Here is a 21,443-nt window from a genome sequence, read left to right on the forward strand (position 1 = left end):
CTCTGGGTTCCACTACGAGTCTGACGAGTCTGGAAAAGTAATGGGATTGGTAATATCGTTTTAAATGGATTGAAATATATAGGAATTGCAGTTAGAAAGTATTTAAAATTTTAATACACATCTTCATGTAGAGCCACTGTAATTCCAATGCAGCTGATGTTGTGAGAGTTAACCCTACAGCGACAGACCACACCACACCTGTTGGCCTCCTTACAACGGCTTCCAGTTAGTGTTTATGTCTAATTTTAAGATATCATTGATTACTTTTAAGGCTCTTAGTGGCCTGGCTCCTCTATCTTTGACCTTTTTAGTCCCATTCGAGACTGTATGAAGCTTTTTTAGATCCTCAGGCAGACATATTTTATCTATTCCAGAGTCTGCATTGCGCCAGACTAATAGCCTGAGGAGACAGAGCCTTTGCAGTCACTATCTACAAAGGCTCTGGAACGACCTGTCCTTGGGAAGCTGGCTAGCTGACTGAATGAAATTCAACTTTTAAATCTTTTCTTAAAACATAGGTTAACAGGGAGCTCATCCTGATTTTGCTTGGATTTTCTCTTCTATCTGATATTATTTCAATTGGCTTTACCCATTTTATCCTGGGGCAGTTAATGTCTATTGTTAAAGACTGCAACTAATTACTATTTTTTTTTTTTTTTTTCGAATATTGCTTGATATAATCATTATTTTCTGTGTGTCAAAATCTAGTTTTAAGACCTAAGCTGTTATAGTTTATATTTAGCTCATTTGTTTTAAAGTTTTTTTTTTTTTTTGTGACAAGTGATTAACACGTGGAAAAGCTTAGGAGGTTAAATCTGGCCATGAAAAAAACCTTTTAAATTTAGAAGTTGGAATTAAAGAATTTTTGACATTTCTTCTTAAATAACGACGATGAATATTTTATTAAAAATAATTGCTGATTAATTTATTCTGTCAGTTGACTAAAAAATTAATCAACTCATTGTTACAACTTCCCTATTTTTCCCTAAAAATTCCCAATTTGATTAGATTTCATAGAGGATTTTCTGATATGTTGATTATATGTGAAGCACCTTGTAATCCGGAAATTTAAAAGTGCTCCATAAATAAAGATTATTTGTATTATATTGTTAAGAGCGTGTTTCCAAGAACAGCATTGGCTGTCACAGATAATGTTGTAACGTGTCAGTTGTTAATGGGGTGGTATTGTTTTTCCCAGTGGCCAACGGAGACTTTGCTGGCAGTGCCTTCCGTAACGGGCGACGCACCTGCCTGCCGGCGCCGTGTCCTGACACCAGCAACATCAACCTCTGGAACATCTTGAGAAACAACATCGGCAAGGACCTGTCTAAAGTGTCCATGCCCGTGGAGCTCAACGAGCCCCTCAACACCCTGCAGCGGATGTGCGAGGAGCTGGAGTACAGCGAGCTGCTGGACAAGGCTGCCGAGACCGAGGATCCCTTCGAACGCATGGTAGAGAAGCCGTCAGATGCGAGCACTGTGTCTAATCACGTTTAACAAGTTAGGTTTTAAGACTAAAGAACGTGGTGACCTTTCACTGCTGTTCCAAAAGCTATTAGATGCTCTCACTTGAGCATCAGTTGATGTTTCTACAGTGGATTCCGAAAAACTGAGGATTTTCAAGTTGACTTTCAGACACACTTTTTAAATTCCTGCTCTATTTTTGTGACTATCATGCATGTATTTGTTTATATATGAGGTGACATTGCCTTTCACAAGCCAACATAAATAGTATCTCACTCAGAGGCATGTTTGTGAGGCGGCAGTACGCTCCAATGCAGCCGTTGACCTTGGATCCTCCTACTTTTATCCATCTTCGTCCTTTTGATAGTGTCAACTGCATATTAATGTTTGGCTTATTCCTGACAAAGCCTGTTAATATGAGCTGGTTAATCCCATCATGTTCATGTTGACTGTCTTGTTTCGACTCTCTGACAGGTTCTCGTTGCTGCCTTTGCTGTCTCAGGCTACTCATCCACTTACTACAGAGCAGGAAGTAAGCCATTCAACCCGCTACTTGGAGAGACTTATGAATGTATTCGGGAAGACAAGGGATTCTGTTTTTTTTCGGAACAGGTAAGTTTGCCCACAGATTGTTTTGTGCTGTGAAACTAATTTTTACAGTATGAAGTGCATTTTAAAGAGATGTATTATCTTGGATATATGTCAATTTTTTTGGTATCTGATCTTATTTGTAGGACCGCACAATGTCAGTGGATTAAAATAGCGGTTTCCAACCTTTTTGCCTTGGGACCGTTTCGAACAAACCAGTGTCTACTCGCAGCTCCTCGTAATCTCTTGCATATGTCAACCTGTTGTGATCAGATCGACCAAAAACTGTTTTTTCTTTGTTTTGAATAATCTTAAAGTACTCAAAAAATAAAATTACTTATTTGCAAAAAAAAAAAAAAACAGATTAAAGGGAAAATGAAGAAATTATTATTAGTATCTTAAAGCATGTAGAGTGTTTTTTTTTCTGCTTTCCTCTTCTCTTAATCATTCTGCAACCCCTCCAGTTTCACTGAAATAAAACATGCCACAATTTGAGCTTCAGAGTTCACTCTTTACTTTGGAATCAACAGCCAATGAAACAGTTTCACCACAAGGTCCAATTACTAGCTGTTCTTCAGCTTTCCATCGTATCATATGGAGGTGGAATCTGTCCAGTTGCCATGGAAATTGTTGGATGTTTAAATCAACATTTTTTTCCTAGGCAGTGCAAGGACATCTAGCTCATGTTAAGTTACTGTAAAAGCTGAGCTTCAAAATCCACTTCTGAACTTGGAAACAGCAGTATTTTATTACCAATATCTGTCCTCTTTATGAAGGTATATCTGCAGTATTGTATATGGCTGAGCTAAGTGCCATCTCACTATAAACCACTGATTTTATATACTGTATTTCTACTGCTGTGGGGAGCTCCATCACTTGCAATTTTAATTGCATTTGTACATCTTTTCTTCACATTTCACTTAACATTTAAAGGTTTCACTCATGATAACTTAGGTATATAGTAAAGCAGGGCTGCTATTAACAGTCATATTAATTATCAGTTAGTCTGCTGATTATTTTCTTGATTAATCAAGTAATTGTTTGATATTTGAGTTGTCAGAATATAGTGAAAACAGCCCTAAATCCAAACATATTCTGTTTACTATCCAGATAAGATGAAGAAAGGAAGAAATTCTGCAGCTGGAACCTGCAAATCTTAAGCATTTTTTGCTTGAAAAATGACTCACAATTATCAAAACTAGTTTCTGTATATAATGTGCAATCTCAACAACAACAGCTGTCAGACTGTTTTTATTTGATCTTGTCTCAAAGGTGAGCCACCACCCTCCCATCTCTGCCTGCCTCTGTGAGTCTAAGAACTTCACCTTCTGGCAAGGTAGGTTACCTGTCTAATTAGTGAGGGATTTTCCTCATGGGAACTGTGGCTTAGCAGAGGAGCCAACACGGCTCAGTTAGACTCTTTAATATCCTGCTGAAATCCTTATAAAAGAAACATAGATTTTACTTCTTATAATTTGAGCAGAAATACAAAAAATGGAAAGTTCAGTGCATTGGTCTTTATTTCTGATGTTTTTGCTGTTTTGCTTTTCAGATGTGAGATGGAAAAACAAATTCTGGGGAAAATCAATGGAGATTTTGCCTGTAGGGACCGTGAATCTCTTGATTCCCAGGTAACTTTGATCCAGACGGTTTGTGTACTGGTTAAACCTAAAGCCACAGACATCATCTCAGCATGCGAGTGGTTCTGATGCTGCTTTCATGTCATTGGTGTTATAATAATTCCCAGCTTGTGACTTTAAATTGCGTTCATATCAACATCCAAAGTAAAATTAAGACTGAGGAGCTGATTTTTTCTGAAAACTCTGATGTAACTGACTCAGGGCTATACTGGCTATTTGTAGTGGGTACAGGCATGAGGCTCAGCAGTAATTGAATCCCTTAAACTTTACAACAAATTGTTTGACCAGTGATGTGATGTGCCGGGACAGCTCTCATTAATAGGTAAGTACCTGAAAACCAAACAAACAGATGCCTCCCACCAACTCAAAGTTAAAGTAACTGTAAATACAAATGTCTAACCCATCCATGTGTCCGTGTTGCCAAGGAATCTACAAAGAGATGCAGCCCATGAATAATGCCCTCGATGGGGAGGTTTGAGGAGGAGTGCAGTGCTATTTTTAATCGCACAAAATCATTTAGTTATGAATGCTGAAAATCTGGAGCTGCTGAATAAGCTGCTAGATCAAACTAGATCGAGATTTTATTCTGTTGATCAATGTGTGTCCTTCCAAAAAATAAACCAAACTAAAGAGAAATGAAACCAAACAGAGTAAGGTGTATATTGAGTAAGGGCTTATGTTGTTCAGCAGCCCTTTAAGCCGACCCACTCTTATTGTGTCTTTCTAGGTTTGGGGACCAATATGAATGGAACAAAGTCACCACCTGTGTACACAACATCCTCAGCGGACGACGGTGGATCGAACACTACGGGGAGATCACCATCAGAAACACAAAGAGCAGCGCCTGCCTCTGCAAACTTACCTTCGTCAAGGTACAGAAAAGCGCCCTGTCAGTTATCAGAGGGCTTCTGCAGTGTTCACCAAATCCCCTTTTTAAGACCTTTTTAATACCACACAGACTGCAATTTAATACCCGTTTCACAGTTATACTGGCCAAAGAATGATGGAAAACCAGTAGGGAATATAAGGCAGAGAATGATTTATTAAGTACATTAATTTATCGACATTTATATCACATTTTTGTTGGTACTACCCAGCCATATATAACAGTAACTCCTAGTAATTAATCACTTAATATGAACTGGACCCAGGTAAGAGACATTGAACTGTTGGATGGTTAAATTCATTGATGCTTTTGCTGATACTGACACTTACCGATCCTAAAACGACGAGCTTCCCAGCTACCGTGGCTGGCAGTAGTGACAGTGTTAGCTGCAGGTCTGATGGTGCCAACTGAAACTCCACAAAAGAGAATTAAACAGCCTCCTGCAGCACAATCCACTGTTGAAGCAGTCTCACTTGTAGTGTATAAATGTATAATGTAAACCCCCGGCCCACTACCACAAAAAAACGAAAAGTATTGTAGCTAATGTTTTGCTGTCTATGGCAGACAAAAAAAGAAAATATTCAAGACATTCCTAAATAAAATTTCACTTTTTAATACCCTCTAAGCCTTTTTTGTTTTTTTGAGGGAACTGAGTTCAAGGCTCTTTCAGATTTTCAAGATGCAGTTACCCTGTATCAGAAACAAATGATAAGATGTGATTTAAACACAAAGTCATCATTCCTAACTATAATTTACTGTTTATTTTAATATATATTTGCTTCTTCAATATGATTGCATGTATAATGTGGTCTCTTAGAAAAAGCGACGCCACATACAACATACCTGAGCTAATATTGCAGGATTTGTCTTTCAGGGAAACTACTGGAGCTCTAATGTGAATGAGGTTCAAGGATTTGTGATGGATCAAGAAGGGAAAGTGATCCACAGGCTTTTTGGAAAATGGCATGAGGGCCTTTACTGCGGTGTCCCACCTTCTGCCAAATGCATCTGGAGGCCAGGTAGGCATCAGTGCCTCATCCACACTCACAACTGGTCTTCACTTAAGATGTATAACTGCTGGAAGTTTTCAAGGGGAAAAAGATAGACATTTTTGACGATAGATTCTGCTCCCTGACACACTCAAGTGGATGGGGCAGTGAGGCATTTAAAATATAATAATAATACACTGATACATTAATTTTAGGATGTTAAGATTGATGTCCATGCTGTTCTGTCTTTGTCAGGCTCCATGCCCACAGACTATGAGCTGTACTATGGCTTCACCAGGTTCGCCATTGAACTGAATGAGCTCTGCCCCGAGTTGAAAGACGTCTTGCCGCGAACAGATGCCAGATTCAGGCCCGATCAAAGGTACAGCATCACATTCTCAGCTGCCATCATGAGCCCAGATAACACAGTATGATGCTTCCTCTGATTGAGAAAAAAGTGGAAGAGATTTCCCACAAAGTAGACTGCAACATCAGTGAAGCTCATCTGCTCATAATATTGTTTTTGCAATGTATTTTTTGTGGCGGCTCTTTTCGTGGCCGTCTGATTTACCGCATGTGCTTACCGAGAAGCGTTGTTTGGGTCACACAGGCATCTCGAAGAAGGGAACTTGGAGATGGCATCCTCAGAGAAGCAGCGTATTGAGGACATGCAGAGAGCCAGGAGGAAGTGGAACGAGGAGAACAACATCAGACAGGAGCCACGCTTCTTCAAGTAAGCACAGAGACCAGCGAGCGGATGTGTAAAACTCCGTCTACATTCATGACTGAAACTGTGTAGGATGTAAGACTGAAATATGCACAGGCATTCTTTTTTTATCACATGTATAAAAACAAGCATTTGCATCATTCAGCTTTGTAAATCTCAACTGTTGTGTAACTAGACGCGTGTGCATGGGCTTGAATTCTACTCCCTCTGTTAGCCATTGATGGGTGTAGACATGCCCTTATTCATTAGAATATCAACACTTTCAGTTTCACTGATTGTGTCCCTTCAGTGCCACAGTCTACACAATAAGAACAGTACAATAAAATAAAATTAACTTTCTCCCCCATAAAAACCAAGCGTTTGCTTTTTGTAAATCTTCAAATGCCGACTTGATGTTTTAATGTGTTCTGGTTAAACAGAGTAAAGTTAAGAGGGACGCTCTGTTGCCTCGAACTTTCTGTGATTATCTGTTTATGTTCAGGAAATAGTTTACGTATCTTTTTGTGCATATGCATCATTTACACTGGGATGTTGGCGTACCAGGATGACATGAGCCTGATCATGCCTCCTTTTGTTTTGTGAAGAACTTTTTTTTTTTATCCTCATTGCTTTCTGGTTTATCACTTAAAACTGTTACTGGTGTCTTGTCTTCCAGGAAAGTGGTTGATGCCAATCACAGGGAGAGGTGGGTCTCCAACAACATGTACTGGGAGCTCCGCAAAAACCCCGGCTTCATCAATATGGAATCTACAGCGAACCTCTGGTAGCAAATGGATTGTTCTGTCCATCATGTCGTCATCGCAGACTAGAAGGCTGTTACCTATGCACAATAAGGCGCTGAGAAAAGCACGTTATTGATCAAACATCCGTGTGCATGGATAGGAGCAGCTGCCGAGCTGAAGGATGGCCCTATGCCCAGTGACCCTGTCGAGGTTCTGTGGCGCTGCCACGCGGTCATCCATCCATGGAAACATCCTGTAGGATCACCTTCATAGTGCTTCTCCAAGCTGGGTTGTCAGGGCAACAATTGTAACACTCCTATGTAGATCTGTCCAAATCTCCTTTGACTTCTGAGTATATTTCCTTGCCTTAAAACGACGTCACATGATTTAGCGCTTTTTAGTTGAAGCCATTTGATTTCTGACAGCCGTTTTGGTTAGACTAGTCTATGAAGTAGACATTTTAATTACCTACGATACCGTGCATGTTTAGAGAGCAGCTTTCACTGGCATAATGCCATATTTACTACATCATCATTTATTGTAGAAAAAAAGAGGTATTTTTATAAAATATCTTGGACTCAGAATTTAGTGAAAAAGTACTATGTGAATTGGCAGATTTTATTTATTCTTGCCTTTTAATACTGTTGAATCTTTGCATAGCAGTATTGTCTCTCGGGAAACAACTCATTTACTTCATACCCTACCCCAGACCTGGCCTAGCGTCCCCTTCGATCATGAGTCCACGCCCTGCACACTGTCTAATTATAAACATCGTTACGTGAAACCAACTCCTTTGAATCACATGGTTACATAAATACATACACAGCTCCCTCCATGTACAGTGGGCAAACACACTCAGTCTGTCCTGAATGTGGTGCAGATAAATGGGTTTCGTTGAAATAACAGACACTCAAACATTAGGCACTTAGATGCTCGATCATCTAAGTGTCGAGAGTCTAAGAAAAGATGGTGTAGTAGGTCATACAGATTGTAAAACCCTCTGAGACAAGTTTGTGATTCTGTGCTTTATAAATATTTGACTGAGTAAAATACTGACATATTTCCATTATGAGACCAAACACTCATTTACTGTACATCCAGCCACGAAGGGATATAGCGCTTTTTAATTACAATTCTTTAATTAATAAATCGATAATTTTCGGTCAGAAGTAATGACAAATTCCCATCACAGTTTGCCAAAGCGATGTCTCGAACGCACACTCTTGCTCTGACTAACAACCAGAAATGTTCATTTATAATGTTACGAAACAAAGAAAAGTAGTAACTCTGGGCATTTGTGAAACTATTACCAGCAAATGTTTGGTTTTTCTTGATAAATTACCTACATTATTAAACAGTTAATGAAAACGAGAGTACATTTTCCTCTAATGAATTAACCAATCAGTTAATTATGTCAGCAATCCCAGAGCCATTCAGTTACCTGCATACAGTTATGAAACACTAGAGACACCTACAGGACATCCTGTGAAAATGCAGTTTCAGGATACTGGAGGACAATGTACAAGTGTTAAAGCTTACATTTCAATGTGTCCGATTCCCCAGAGACTTTACTGCTATAATGTGGAGTTCCCTAAAGCACCAGTTACTTATTTGAAGTTTCTATATTTATTGCAAACCAGATTAGCTTTTAAGTTTTAACTAGTGCCCCCCCCCCCCTTTTGTGTTACAGAGTAAGAAAATATAACACAGGGTCTTTTATTGAAACTCAACCTCAACACATGCGAGCAGTCACACATTGTCCATGTGTATGAGAGTGCATTTTAAGTCGATCCCCCTCATTCAGGACTGCAAGGTGAGGACCCTGAAGGAGAGAGAGTGAATATAAATATGTAGAATGAAAACTATGTGAAGCAAATCCATCCTGTGTGCACTGTTCACATGGTGCGGTAGATTACAAACCAAAAAGGTAGTACTGCTTTGCATCTATATACTTTTTTTTTTTAAATGTATCTTATGTGCTTTTAATTTTATCCCCGATCACAAACTCAATGCTACATCTCGTCGCGTCAGTTTCACTTGCTGTGCCTTAATGCATTTATTAATGCCTCACAAACACATTACTGATGAGAATCCCCATGCCAAGATGAAGGTATGCCATTAACAAGTCAAACTCCACACATTCTCCAGTCTCCACCTGTCTACAGATGATAAATTCTATTGAGGAGTTAGCTGTGGACAAAATGGTTTTGAAGGAGATGTCTTTGATGTTATAAGTGGGGGAAAAAAAAAAAAAAAGGTATATCTGACTGTAAAACGCTTGCAGTGTTAAAAGATGTTCTGCACTGCTCTGCTGCTCCAACATGTAACCCGTACATTTTTGGTGATCACTGTAAATACAGCACATTTAGAAGATGGGTAACTACGGCAAGAGCTAATTCCTTTTTCCTTCTACATCAGTGATTGTTTTTTTTGTTTTTGTTTTTTTAACAAGACTGAATCCCAGCAGTTTTGAGTGGAGGTAGGGGCAATGCTTTGCGTAGCGTTTGGTATCATAGAGTCAGACTGTAGTGGGAAACAGAAAAAAAAAAAAATCTAAACTTTCTCATGCTTTCCTCATCCATTGTTCTACCTGCATGTCTAGACAACTTAGCCTGCCAATGAATGTTGCAGATGCCTTATTAAAAAAAAAAAAAAAAAAATTTGTTTTCTCAATTGGACTCATGTTTTGTTTTGTTTTGGACTGACATGCATCACAACGCACTGTGTCAGCTCAGTTTTCTTTCAGATCGATTTCCTAATGGGTACCTTCTAAAGTGCAATTTTAACAAAGTACATATCTTTCCATGAACACTGTACACTGCTGCTACATAGTGCTTGTTCTAATAAAACTGTAAAACTCAGCTGATGAGGAGTGTGTGGTTTATATGTAAAAGACATGGTCATTAGAGTGAAATAATGTGGTCCCGATGAGAATTTCAAAGTGAATGGGGCAGTCAAATCATCTTTCAGTTTCTAAAATGACAGAAAATAGTGAAAAATATCCAGCCCCGTTTCATAAAATGTAAGGGGACATCTTAAAATATATAATTTTGTCCGACAAACAGTCTAAAATCCAAAGGTATTCAGTTTAAACTCCTATAAAACAGAACAAAGCCACAAATATTCACAATTTAGACACTATAACTACAATTGTTTTGGCATTTTTGCTTGAAAAATGATTTAAACCATTAATCACTTATCAAAATAGTTGCTGTTCATTTTTCTTTCCAACAACTAACTGGTTAATCAACTTATTTATTCTTCTCTTAGCTCTTATGTATTTTGCTTATTATCTCTTCACTTTGATGTTTGACATTCACTATGCAGAATGACACGTGCACAGTTTGACATTAGAAGGCCGTTTTCACAATCATCTGCTGAAAGGGGAAAGTTTCTCCCTGTAAGTCTGAGTCAAAGATGTACGAGCATGATTTTGTGACATGATAACTGCTTGTTTAAAGTCAATCGTGGTTCACTGTGCAACTTACCCGAGTGTGATGTGGAAACTTGAAACCTCAAGTTCACACACACTGATAACGGAATTTTCAGTGAAGGTGAAGACATCTTTTGTGCAGCAGTTAAACTTTTGTACCATTTCTTACAAGAATACTTTATATAATAATAAATGTAAAAGCACTTTTGAATGTTCCGATTATTTGTGATTGTTGTCAAGTATATTGTAAAAGCTTCAAAACAAGTCTGGAACCAACCATTTGGCTCTATGAATAATCAAAATCAATGAATTACAGATTTTGTTTGAATATATTTTTGCCATCCTCTTGTGCGATCAGCATGAGCTTTCTCATCTCTTAGTTATCAAACCACACAAAACAAGAGTGAATGAACCAGTGCAAAGGCCTTGATGTAATTGTACTTATACAGCAGGACGTGCTGCCTCATAAATCGATGGCTGTCAAGTGGTCAGCTCCCACAGACACATTTCATTCAGTAACACTGCAGCAGCTCCTGAAGGCACCGTAGCGATTTGCTCTCTCGATACTGTCTATTGTGTGACCATTAACACAAACCAACACTTGGTAACATTTAATGTTTGGGTTTATTTTCTGGATTCTTACACATGTTGTCGCTGCTATTATTCTCCACCAGGGTTCGGTTCATACAGCAGAGGTCAGTCAGTAAATAATTATTAAATATATCACAGATTTTACTTCTAGGTACTATGAGGCACACTGCAAAAAAAAAAACAGACCAGAAGAAAGGCATATAAAGTAACATGTCATATCTATTTTGAGAGTCAACCAGATAACGACAATGGAGGTTGTACTATAGATTGTATACTGACGTATGGAGAGGGGAAATCAGAAAAAATAAAATTTTGTTGTAGATCAAATGCAGATCATTCTTTCAAATTTAAAAGTCAAAATAATCTATCCTCTTCAATTCCTTTTCACTTTCAGGTGACTTTTGTTCATTTACGTTTAACAGACAGGCAGGAATCTCTGAATTAGATTAAAAGTTTAAGGTCTTCTATTTGCTGTCAACAGCATACAGCTCAAATACATCGGTGGAGAGAAAAACTATGTGGAATAAAAAAAATAAGTTAAGTCAACTGGAACCTAAAAGCATCTGCATCCTGACTAAAAAAATAGGCAAGGACTTTCCAACACTGAGCACAGCTCAAAAACGTCATGAGGAAGTGCTTCATAATATTCACTGATGTGTTCCTACTTCATGTACACATGTGCTTTCCCCTAAATATGTTTAGACGTTTTATGTAAAACGGGATGTCATCCTAACAACCTGATGACAAAATTTAATTTAGATTTGATTCTAATACTGAGTTTGTTTCCTCACTAATATTGTTCTAAAGTTGTATGATTCAAGTTGATGTACTTTGAGTTATTGTGGAACATGATCTGCTTTGTAATATACATAATTATAAAAATATACCATAACCTTATATTGTCCACGGGCAGGAAGACTAATCTGAAGGAACAATCTACAGCCTCACCGTGACTAGACATCAGCTGATATATGTGAAAGTGTGGGTGAAGCGACTGTTGGCTGTGTTGGTGTTTACTTGATGGAGGCCATGATCTTGATGTACTGGAGGGCGCTGTGTGCTGCGTCGTTGTGCGCGTTGCTACAGGAAATGCCTGTGCCGTGGCACACGGTGACCGGGGAGGTGGACAGCTCTGCCAGACACTGGTACTGACCGTTCACTGTCAGCTCATCTGCCAAACACACACACACACACACACACACACACACACACACACACACACACACACACACACACACACACACACACACACACACACACACACACACACACACACACACACACACACACACACACACACACACACACACACACTTTACAAAGTGACACAACTGGCAAAAAGGAATAAAGCAGTGTTTTCTTTGGGTGCTTTCCATTTAGCTAAGTCCTCACTCCTCCATCCTCCAGCCAATGTTGTGGAAGTGCATAGAGATCTGCCATCAACGATGATCTTCCAGTTTCTGAAACCTAAAATTACTTTTTTTTTTTTTGGGCCAAACTGTAAATTTCCACACCAGACACCTTAACAACAAGCTGAAATTCACTATAAAGCTCCATAAACCTGAGTGGAGCTGCTGATTCGGGTGATAATTCTCTGTAGGTTCAGCACTATGAGCGACCCCTTTGTCGCACATTGTTTATATTGCTATAATCTATATTTTAATAAAAAACACAGATTATAGCCACTTTAAAGTTACAAACCTTGCAATGAAATCAGATCCAGATACTATTTTTGCTCTGCATTTTTTCTGCAATAGCCACTCAATGTATTTAAATTCTATAATTATCTTTATAGAAGTATAGTAGTTAGTGGCAAACGCTGCCACTCCCACGTTGGATTCAAGTTGACTACGTACGTACAAAGGACTCATTGGAAACATGCAGCATGTTATCTGGCGTTACTGTTCGTAATTCTATCTCACTGATATCCGCCTCACTGTTGACAGTTCACACTCCTAACGCCATATCGAAGCTGTGTTAATTAATTCATTATATCAATTCCTGCTAATGCAGACCACACTTTTCCTACTGCTGCTACTTCACATTAAAAGCATTCAGCTGGCGAAACACAGGGTGGCTTTTACTGTGAAGCAGCCACAGGAACAGGATCAAGATTATTTATAAAAAAGAAATGCACCTGTCACAGCTATCAGCGAGATGAGGAGCTGTAGGTGACAGGCTACACACTTCAAATTCTCACCTCTTCAGCAAATTAACTATGTGCAGCATGAAACCAGACTGTAAGTTGCAATTATTTTTGACCGACTTTTTTATTACAACAAAGTGAGTTTGTTTGGCTGCACTGTGAACAGACACATCAGTGGCTCTTCTGTTCTTCTCAAGGAGCGTTTGTCATTATATTAAACCACACCGGCTGTTTCCATGGTAACCACGAGTGTCCCTAAATCAACCAGGACTGCAATCGTAAGGATTACAACTTTAGTATTTATATTATTGCATTATTGCTATACCGTGTCTACCTGCGGGATCACGAACAACAGCACCACCAGACACGCTAACATTACTCCCGTTTATTGGTAAGATATCAGCTGTCTGTATAATCTGAAGCTTGAATCAAATATGAAACTACTCTTGGATCTTTGCTTCTGTTCCAAGTGCATCTTGGCTCATTCAGGGAAAAATGAGATGTCCAAAAATTTGTCAGCAGCTGCGGTTGTAATTAGTCCTATATTATCAACCAGAGCCTGAAAAGAACAGACTTATTGTGCCTATAAAAACAAAAACTAATCAAAAACAAATCATCTATTATTTATAGACTTTATTATCATCTCACATCTGATTTGTTCTTTCAGTAATAAATTGAAATTGTCCACTTGTGTTTTTTCTATCAAGCCCTGATGCTGCAATAGATCTACAGTCAGTATTGGAGCTGCAGTCATGAGGCGTTGGGCATTTTTCATTCAAACTTCCACTTAATTATTTCTACACATTACAGTTGAGATGTTGTACCTCACATCTCTCTAGCGTCTGCGTTGGGAAGAGCTGAGACAGGACTGAAGGGAGTCAGGAGCCACGTTAACTGAATAGAAAGCACTCTGTATCTTTGACAGAGAAACACAGATGTAGTGTGGGCAGCCTCACCAATATCAAAGTATGTGACCTCGAAGCCTTGCTCCTTGGACAACTCCAACATCATCTGGATGTAATCTGTGTTGGGGATGCTCAGGGGGTTTCGTCTCAGTAAGGATATCTTCTCCGCTGATGAGTTCCTTAAGTTCTCAAATCGGACACTTGGTTTAGGCGTCTGAAAATCAAAAAATTAATTGTAATGCAAAGAACTTGACCTATTTTAAAAACTTTTAACTCAGAAATGTTGCTGCTGCTTCTAGAACGCTAGGAATATTTGACATACCCATGTGATTTCAGAGCAGCCTGACAGACTTTGAAGCTTTGCCACCATTTTCTCTGCAGCTGCCTTTTTTGCTGCCTTTTTTGAATTCCCTACAGCTGTGAAAACATATGCCAGATATTGAGAGGAGGATGAACAACACAAAGAAAACAGTCACTTTAAAGGATTTTACAGTAATTTCTCAAAAACACCCATACCCTTCTCTGACAGGGACTCCATTCGACAAGTAACAGTGAATTCTCTCTTGTGTGGCGGACCAGCCTCCATTAAAACTGTGTATTCAGGAAGACGCCAGCCTCTCTGCAACGCTAGCTCCTAAAAAAAAAGGACAAAGAGAATGAGAAAAAATAACGAAGACAAGAAATAACAGAGTTAGTGTTTTATTCATTTAAAACTTGCATATTATGCAGGGCATGCTCTATTGCTGTATACCACTTTCAATTACATCTTATTAAGAAGCCACAATTTTGAATCACTGGAAGTAATTATTAATATTTACTTATTAATTATTAATTATTTATCAAGCTTTGCCTACTTTTGTTTATTTTTTTTTATTCAAGTTTTGGGCAGAAGACGTACAAGTACATATAAAGAGAATCTACTGCAACTGTACAAATCACATAGATAAGGCATACGCGAGCACAAACATACACACATAAAAGTCCATAAAAACAGCGCAGCCATGATTTACACACCTGCAGTATCCCCACTGAGTTGGGATGGTTGTTTGTTTCTGCCGCAACACCGTTACTCTCAGACTTCACAGGAACATTCCTGTTGACAATTACATCAAAGCAGTTACTGCAGCTGCAACAAATCAAAATTCTCCAAAAGCTGTCAGTTTGATATGGATAGTGCAACAGTGTAGGGCTTCAACTAACAAGTATTTTCATTATGGATTAATCTGCCAATTATTATCTTGATTAATCATTGATCATCATTCCTTTTGTCTATATAACAGTAAATAGTAAAAAAATGCATTAAATTGCGACAGCCCAGTGACATCTTTAAATTGCTTGTTATATTCAACCAACAGTCATTATCATATATGATGAAGGAAAGCATTAAATTCTCACACTTGAGAAGCTGAGACCAGTAAATATTTGGCTTTTTTCTCCAAAAATGACTAAAACAATTGACCGCTGCTGATGTACAGCACTGCATTGCTAAAATTGCTAAAATCAGACAGTTTTGGCTGATTTACCTCAGGGCTACAGGTAATGATTATTTTCATTATTGGTTAATCTGCCAATTATTTTCTCAATGAAATATCAATCACAACAATTTAGACAAACAATAGAACTGACATTTTTTCTCTGAAAAAATTACTTTAATGATTAACTGATCATTGAAATTGTTGTCCGTTCATTTTTTACGTCCATCAACTAATCATCTCATCTCTACTCACACTGCTCCAGTGTCTATTTGCAGCATATTCAGGGCAGCCTCTGCAGCCTGGTGTTTAGCAGCCTTTTTACTGGGACCTTGACCTGAAACATAACACAATCCGAAACAGAACGCCTCAGATTAGGTTGTACATTACAGAAATTAATTTGTAAAAAGCACCATAACCTTGAATCACTTAGCCACGCATATGGCTTTTTAAAAAAAAAAAAAAAAGATCCAGTCCAGGGATAAAATTTTAATTCCTGGTCTAAACTCTGGAAGCCCACATGGTGTCATGAATCAATTGTGTTTCATTGTTCCATCCCACTAAATGAAGATCAACCCTGAAGGCTACTGGACAGGAGTAGTTGTTTGAAAATGTCGAATAAGGGTACTGGATTATTTCTCATCACCTCAACACAGAGTTTTGAAAATGCTTTTCATCCTCTTCTCTGGACCTGCACTGTTCTATGCCTGAAGTGAGATACCTTTGTTTAAAAAAAAAAAAGGCATACAGAGGATATACAGGGCACCCCGAAAGTATTCAGTTCCCTTCAATTTTTCACATTTTTGTTATATATCATGTCCATGATGACAAAGTGAAAAGAGAATTTTAGAATTTTTGGAAAATTTATTAAAAAGGGAAAAACTGAAATATCACATATACATAAGTAATCAGATCTTTTGCTACGACAGTTTTAATTTAGCTCAGGTATCTCCCAATTCTCTTGACCATCTTTGAGATGTTTCTACACCTTGATTGGAGTCAACCTGTGGTAAATTAATTAATTGATTGGACATGATTTGGAAAGGCACACACAACTGTCTACATAAGGTCTCACAGCTGACAAAGCATATCAGAGAAAAACTAAGCCAAGAGGTCAAAGGAACTGCCTGCAGAGATCAGAGACAGGATTTTATCGAGGTGCAGATCTGGGGAAGGCTACTAAAAAAATTCTGCTGCATTGTAGGTTTCCAAGAGCACAGTGGCTTCCATGATTCTTCAGTGGAAGAAGTTTGGAATAACCGGGACTCTTCCTAGAGCTTGTTGCCCGGCCAAACTGAGCAATCAGGGGAGAAGGGCCTTGGTAGGAGAGATGACCAAGAACCTGATGGTCACTCTGGCTGAGCTCCAGAGATCCTGTGTGGAGATGGGAGAAACTTCCAGAAGGAAAACCATCACTGCAACACTCCACCAAACTGGCCTTTATGGCAGAGCGGCCAGACGAAACCCTCTCCTCGGTGAAAGACATTGAAAGCCTGCTTGGAGTTTGCAAAAAAGCAGCTAAAAGACTCTCAGACTGTGAGAAACCAGTATTGATCTGTTTAGCCTCAATCCTAAGCATCAAGTCTGGAGGAAACCAGGCACTGCTCATCACCTGCTCAATACCATCCCAACGGTGAAGTATGGTGGCGGCGCCATCATGCTGTGGGAGTGTTTTTCAGCAGCAGGGACAAGGAGACTTGTCAGGGCTGAGGGAAATGTTAATTGAGCAAAGTACAGAGATATCCTTAATGAAACCTGGTCCAATCAAACTTGAACCCAATCCAACATCTCTGGAGAGACCTGAAAATTGCTGTCTGACACTCCCCATCCAAACTGACAGAGCTTGAGAGAATCTGCAGAGAAGACTGGCAGAAAATCCCCAAATCCAGGTGTGCAAAGCTGGTCGCGTCATACCGTAGAAGACAAAGATGCTTCAAATAAGTAGTTAGTAAAGGGTCTGAATACTTATGTCAATGTGATATTTCAGTCTTTACTTTTTTTATAAATTTGAAAAAATTTCTAAATTTTATTTTAATTCCTCTGTAATTATGGGGTACTGAGTGTAGATTGATGAGAAAAATGAATTTAAACGATTTTAGTTTAAGGCCGAAACATAACAAAATGTGAAAAAAGTGGGTCTGAAGGGGTCTGAATAATTTCTGAAAGAACTGTAGTTAAGAGTATACTGCAGCAACAGAAACAAATGACGACAAAGCAGAAGTAACAAATAATATGTTGCAGACTGGAGTGAGCAATGTATGATTTTCAATTCAAATAAAAGGCTTCATTCAGTGACAGGCAGCTATCAACACAGCAGGGGTCGGACTGTTAATGTACCTGTGCAGCTCACATCTCGGATTTTCACGCTGAAGACGAAGCTGGGCTGGTGAGCCTCTCCTTCGGCCTTCTCCATCACATACACAGGAAGGTTGCCAGTTTTTGTGCCATATTCATGCAGGATTTGTATAGGTGTCTTCCCAGGGTTGTTCTTCTGCGTTTCAAGTGTGTTCAAGCTGGGTTTATTAAAACAAGCAAACACAAGCAGTTAACCAGGAGAATAATAACTATGCTGCTGCCATACATCTGAGCCAAAAAAATCAAGGTAGTTAATAAACCAACAATAAGTAGGGACTGAATGATTAACCGATTATAAAAATTGCTGAGATTAATTTTAGAGTAGCTTCTTCAATGGTGAAACCAAGCCATTGCCACAGCTCAACAGCATTACAGTCAGAGCCAGTGATCCCCTTTGACATTTCCACCTAATAAAACTGTCAAAGTAACAAAAGAAATTAACACAATTCCCAAAAACAGCAAGTCCTGTGCAATATAAAGCAATCTAATACTGTAGCTCACCCCCTAGAATAAATGTAACCAAGTTTGTAAATGTGGTAACCTTCAAGTCAGTGGAGCTAAATATAACTACACATTTCAATTTAATGCAGTCAGATATAATCTCTCTCTATGGCATCAAAATCACCTGAGTTGAATTAACTACCCTCTGACACAGTCTCAACAAAACTATAAAGTTTTACAGAGGTAACATTTATGCAGAATTTTTGTACTGGATTGCATTAAGTTGTATGGGGCTTTGTATTTTTCTGGTTACTGAGTAGAAGAAGTCAAAAGTTTAGGTTCCTGCATATCACATAAGCAGACATGCTGGATACCAGTCCCAATCTGAACCTTTAAAGACTCACAGACGTGATGCACGTTCCTCATGTGATGACAAGGGCTCAAGGCTGTCCCACTGTGAAAATGACTCTCTAACAACCTTTTTGAGTCCTTTGTGCACACTTTTCATATATCTATATGCAATACTGCAGACTCGGCTTGTGAGAGATTTTCACTATAGCGTTCTAATGTTAAAAACAGGGATGATGTGGGACATCTCATATAATTTACATTTAACTAACTGGTAAGAACAAGTTTACATGCATGCACTGGAGCAAGCACTTTGTCTGGTTCTTTGGTCTATGAAGTATGATCATGTTGATTTAAAATAGCATCTGATTCATCAGATGTTTCTGATACACAGGCTATTTTAAATCAGAAAATGTGCAGCCACCATTCAGTTTTATTAAACTGAATATGATGTGTGATGCTCGCCCTAACCACAGAAATTACTCTGCCCAAGATAAATGTGATTCTATAAGAAGTGCCTTTTAGCCTATGAACCCTCCTGCGCTCACAGACTAAAGCTGATGTTTGCTGAGTTAATGATGCCATATGGTGGACAATGGGCCATAAATTTGTTTTAACTTTCTTAATCACACATCTACACTAGGACCTGAGCAGCTCCACAGAAGCAGCTGGAGGTTAATGGCGTTGCTCAGGGACACCTCATGGGGGATCTCCCCATAATACTGATTTATCCTTCCAGTCCCGGGATCGATCCAGCAAGCTTCTGGTGACAAGCCTGCATGTCCAACATTCAGACCACCACAACTGCAACTACATCACCATCCCCTATATAATTATGAAATTAGTGTCATGTGGTGAATCGTATTGCTGCTCTGCATGTCTGCATGTGTCAAAAAATGGTTATGATCAGTATTGCCTGGCTGTGTTTTTGTTGCTTTGCATTGCTACATGTACTGAACAGTGGATACTGGTACTCTTTTATTGTACTAATCTGTTTTCTGTTGCTCTGAATGGCTAGTGCACTGTCTTGAGAATGCATATTTTGTTATTACTATCTCAATGGAGTCTTTTTGTTTATGTTGATCAATGTATGTTGTGCTTATAAATCAATAAATGAAATTAAATCTTCCGTCCATAGATTGCACACTTAGTTCTTATTGTTGTTTTTTTTTTAAAACAAAACTGAATAACGACACAAAGAACACAAAACATATGCTACCCAATGGAAACATGAATGCAAGTAAATATTAATGAGAAAGAAGAAAGTAAAAACCATTTCATAATATGCTTGAGGGTTGAACTTGCAGTATATGAGAGCCAGTTTAAAACATGCAGATACAGCTTTTTATGGCCTTGCAATTCAGGGAGTCCAGATAGACAGTAAAACGGCATTGGATGAATTAAAGTCTGGGTTTTGGACTGCGCTGGTAAGAATTTGGTAGTTTTCAAAAAATTAAAACCATCAGATACACATCTTCTAAAATAATTCACTGTAGGTACAGTCTCTCTCAGCCAAAGTGACATCTTCAAGTAGATAACTGTAGTTTTAGCTTTCACATCATATTAACTAACGCTGTTAAATATTTATTTGACAATCAACTAAACACATGGGAGTGATTTGGATAACGATTCACCACATTTAATTCTGTACTACCCACAACATCATGACGGAGAATTTGTCCATCAAACCTAAGGCACTGCACGTTAGCCGGCTAAGCTAATCCCGGTAACGGCAGCTCACTGACATTAACGCCATGAGCGCGTTCAATTTAAAGTAGATTTACATATTTATATACTCTGACATTATCAGAGGTTAAATTTAGAGGCTTTAATATGAGTGATATAACTTAATTAGGCTTCTATTCGGGGGGGGCGATAAAACAATAGCATTAAGACCCAACATTTTTTAAGCCATCATAATGAAAAAGAACCACCTGTCAAATCAAACAGTTACTGCTAAATCAATAGAAGGCCAATTATATCTTTTTTTTTTTTTTTTTTTTACAGTTTCACTTCAATTCACGTCGAGCTTCATTGGGAATATTTACCTGTATTTGTCATGGCTTGATATTTCAACACTTACCAGAAGCGATTAAATGCCGTCATTGTGTTATTGTTAATGGTTGGCAAGCGTTAAACACACTTTTAAGTCTACATTTAAGTGATTAAAAGCAACTAACCTGGTGTCGGCGGCTGTTTTCACTGCTGGTGACTGATATCCCTCCTGAGACATGTTTTACAAGTTTCTGTGGTCAGCGGGCTGGTTAAGAGACTCGGGTCAAGGAGAAATCTCACACACCACGTTGAGATATTTTCCTGGGCATCTAGTTATGTTATTGTGAAGACAATGATATGGCCTGAAAATGCTAACAACTCTCCGTTGTAGCCGGGCCGGGGAAATTACCGAATTTAACATCCTATCAACATCCAGGTCAGCAGCGGGTCAACTGATGCCACTGAGCGGAGCTAAGATGCTCACCGCCACCTGCTGGCGATGGCAGGTAACCGGGGGTTTCATGTGGTACTACCGTACATCACAGGGATTTCACTCCAGAAAAATGTATTGATCTCCTCAGAGGAGCAGCATTCAGATTTCATGTTCTTAATGCATGCAATTTAAGGAACAGTAGAAATGACCTTTAAATTAAAGGTAAAACCTCCAAATAAACACTGGAAAAGACAAGGAAGTGGTGATAGATAGGACATCAATCAATTAATATGATTAGAAGGGTTGAC

At 38.7% G+C, this 21,443-nt stretch overlaps 2 protein-coding genes across 4 annotated transcripts in view; one reads left to right on the plus strand and one right to left on the minus strand.

Moving 5' to 3' along the window:
• The window catches only part of osbpl6 (oxysterol binding protein-like 6), a 38,556-nt gene extending 28,872 nt beyond the window's left edge, over positions 1–9,684 (plus strand). For both annotated transcript variants that reach the window (XM_040148025.1, XM_040148026.1), the window contains 9 exons: positions 1,199–1,452; positions 1,939–2,076; positions 3,325–3,388; positions 3,605–3,683; positions 4,420–4,564; positions 5,453–5,597; positions 5,823–5,949; positions 6,178–6,300; positions 6,950–9,684. In XM_040148025.1, the coding sequence (XP_040003959.1) occupies positions 1,199–1,452; positions 1,939–2,076; positions 3,325–3,388; positions 3,605–3,683; positions 4,420–4,564; positions 5,453–5,597; positions 5,823–5,949; positions 6,178–6,300; positions 6,950–7,061 (1,187 nt within the window). In that variant the 3' untranslated portion in view covers positions 7,062–9,684. The remainder of the gene's footprint in view (positions 1–1,198; positions 1,453–1,938; positions 2,077–3,324; positions 3,389–3,604; positions 3,684–4,419; positions 4,565–5,452; positions 5,598–5,822; positions 5,950–6,177; positions 6,301–6,949) is intronic.
• On the minus strand, positions 8,694–21,137 carry prkra (protein kinase, interferon-inducible double stranded RNA dependent activator). 2 transcript variants are annotated; one of them, XM_040148027.1, is made up of 9 exons: positions 20,888–21,137; positions 17,901–18,076; positions 15,819–15,900; positions 15,106–15,184; positions 14,608–14,725; positions 14,414–14,508; positions 14,143–14,305; positions 12,058–12,211; positions 8,694–8,838 (listed from the first exon to the last, which is right to left on the minus strand). In XM_040148027.1, exons 1-9 carry the CDS (start codon positions 20,938–20,940, stop codon positions 8,817–8,819), a joined length of 942 nt encoding a protein of 313 aa, XP_040003961.1. In that variant the 5' UTR covers positions 20,941–21,137; the 3' UTR covers positions 8,694–8,816. The 2 variants fall into 2 exon arrangements, with proteins under 2 accessions (XP_040003961.1, XP_040003962.1); XM_040148028.1 differs by lacking the exon at positions 8,694–8,838 and adding an exon at positions 11,055–11,206.
• Between the last annotated feature and the right edge of the window lie 306 nt (positions 21,138–21,443).

Source organism: Xiphias gladius, chromosome 16, assembly GCF_016859285.1.
Source record: "Xiphias gladius isolate SHS-SW01 ecotype Sanya breed wild chromosome 16, ASM1685928v1, whole genome shotgun sequence".
NCBI lineage: Eukaryota > Metazoa > Chordata > Actinopteri > Istiophoriformes > Xiphiidae > Xiphias > Xiphias gladius.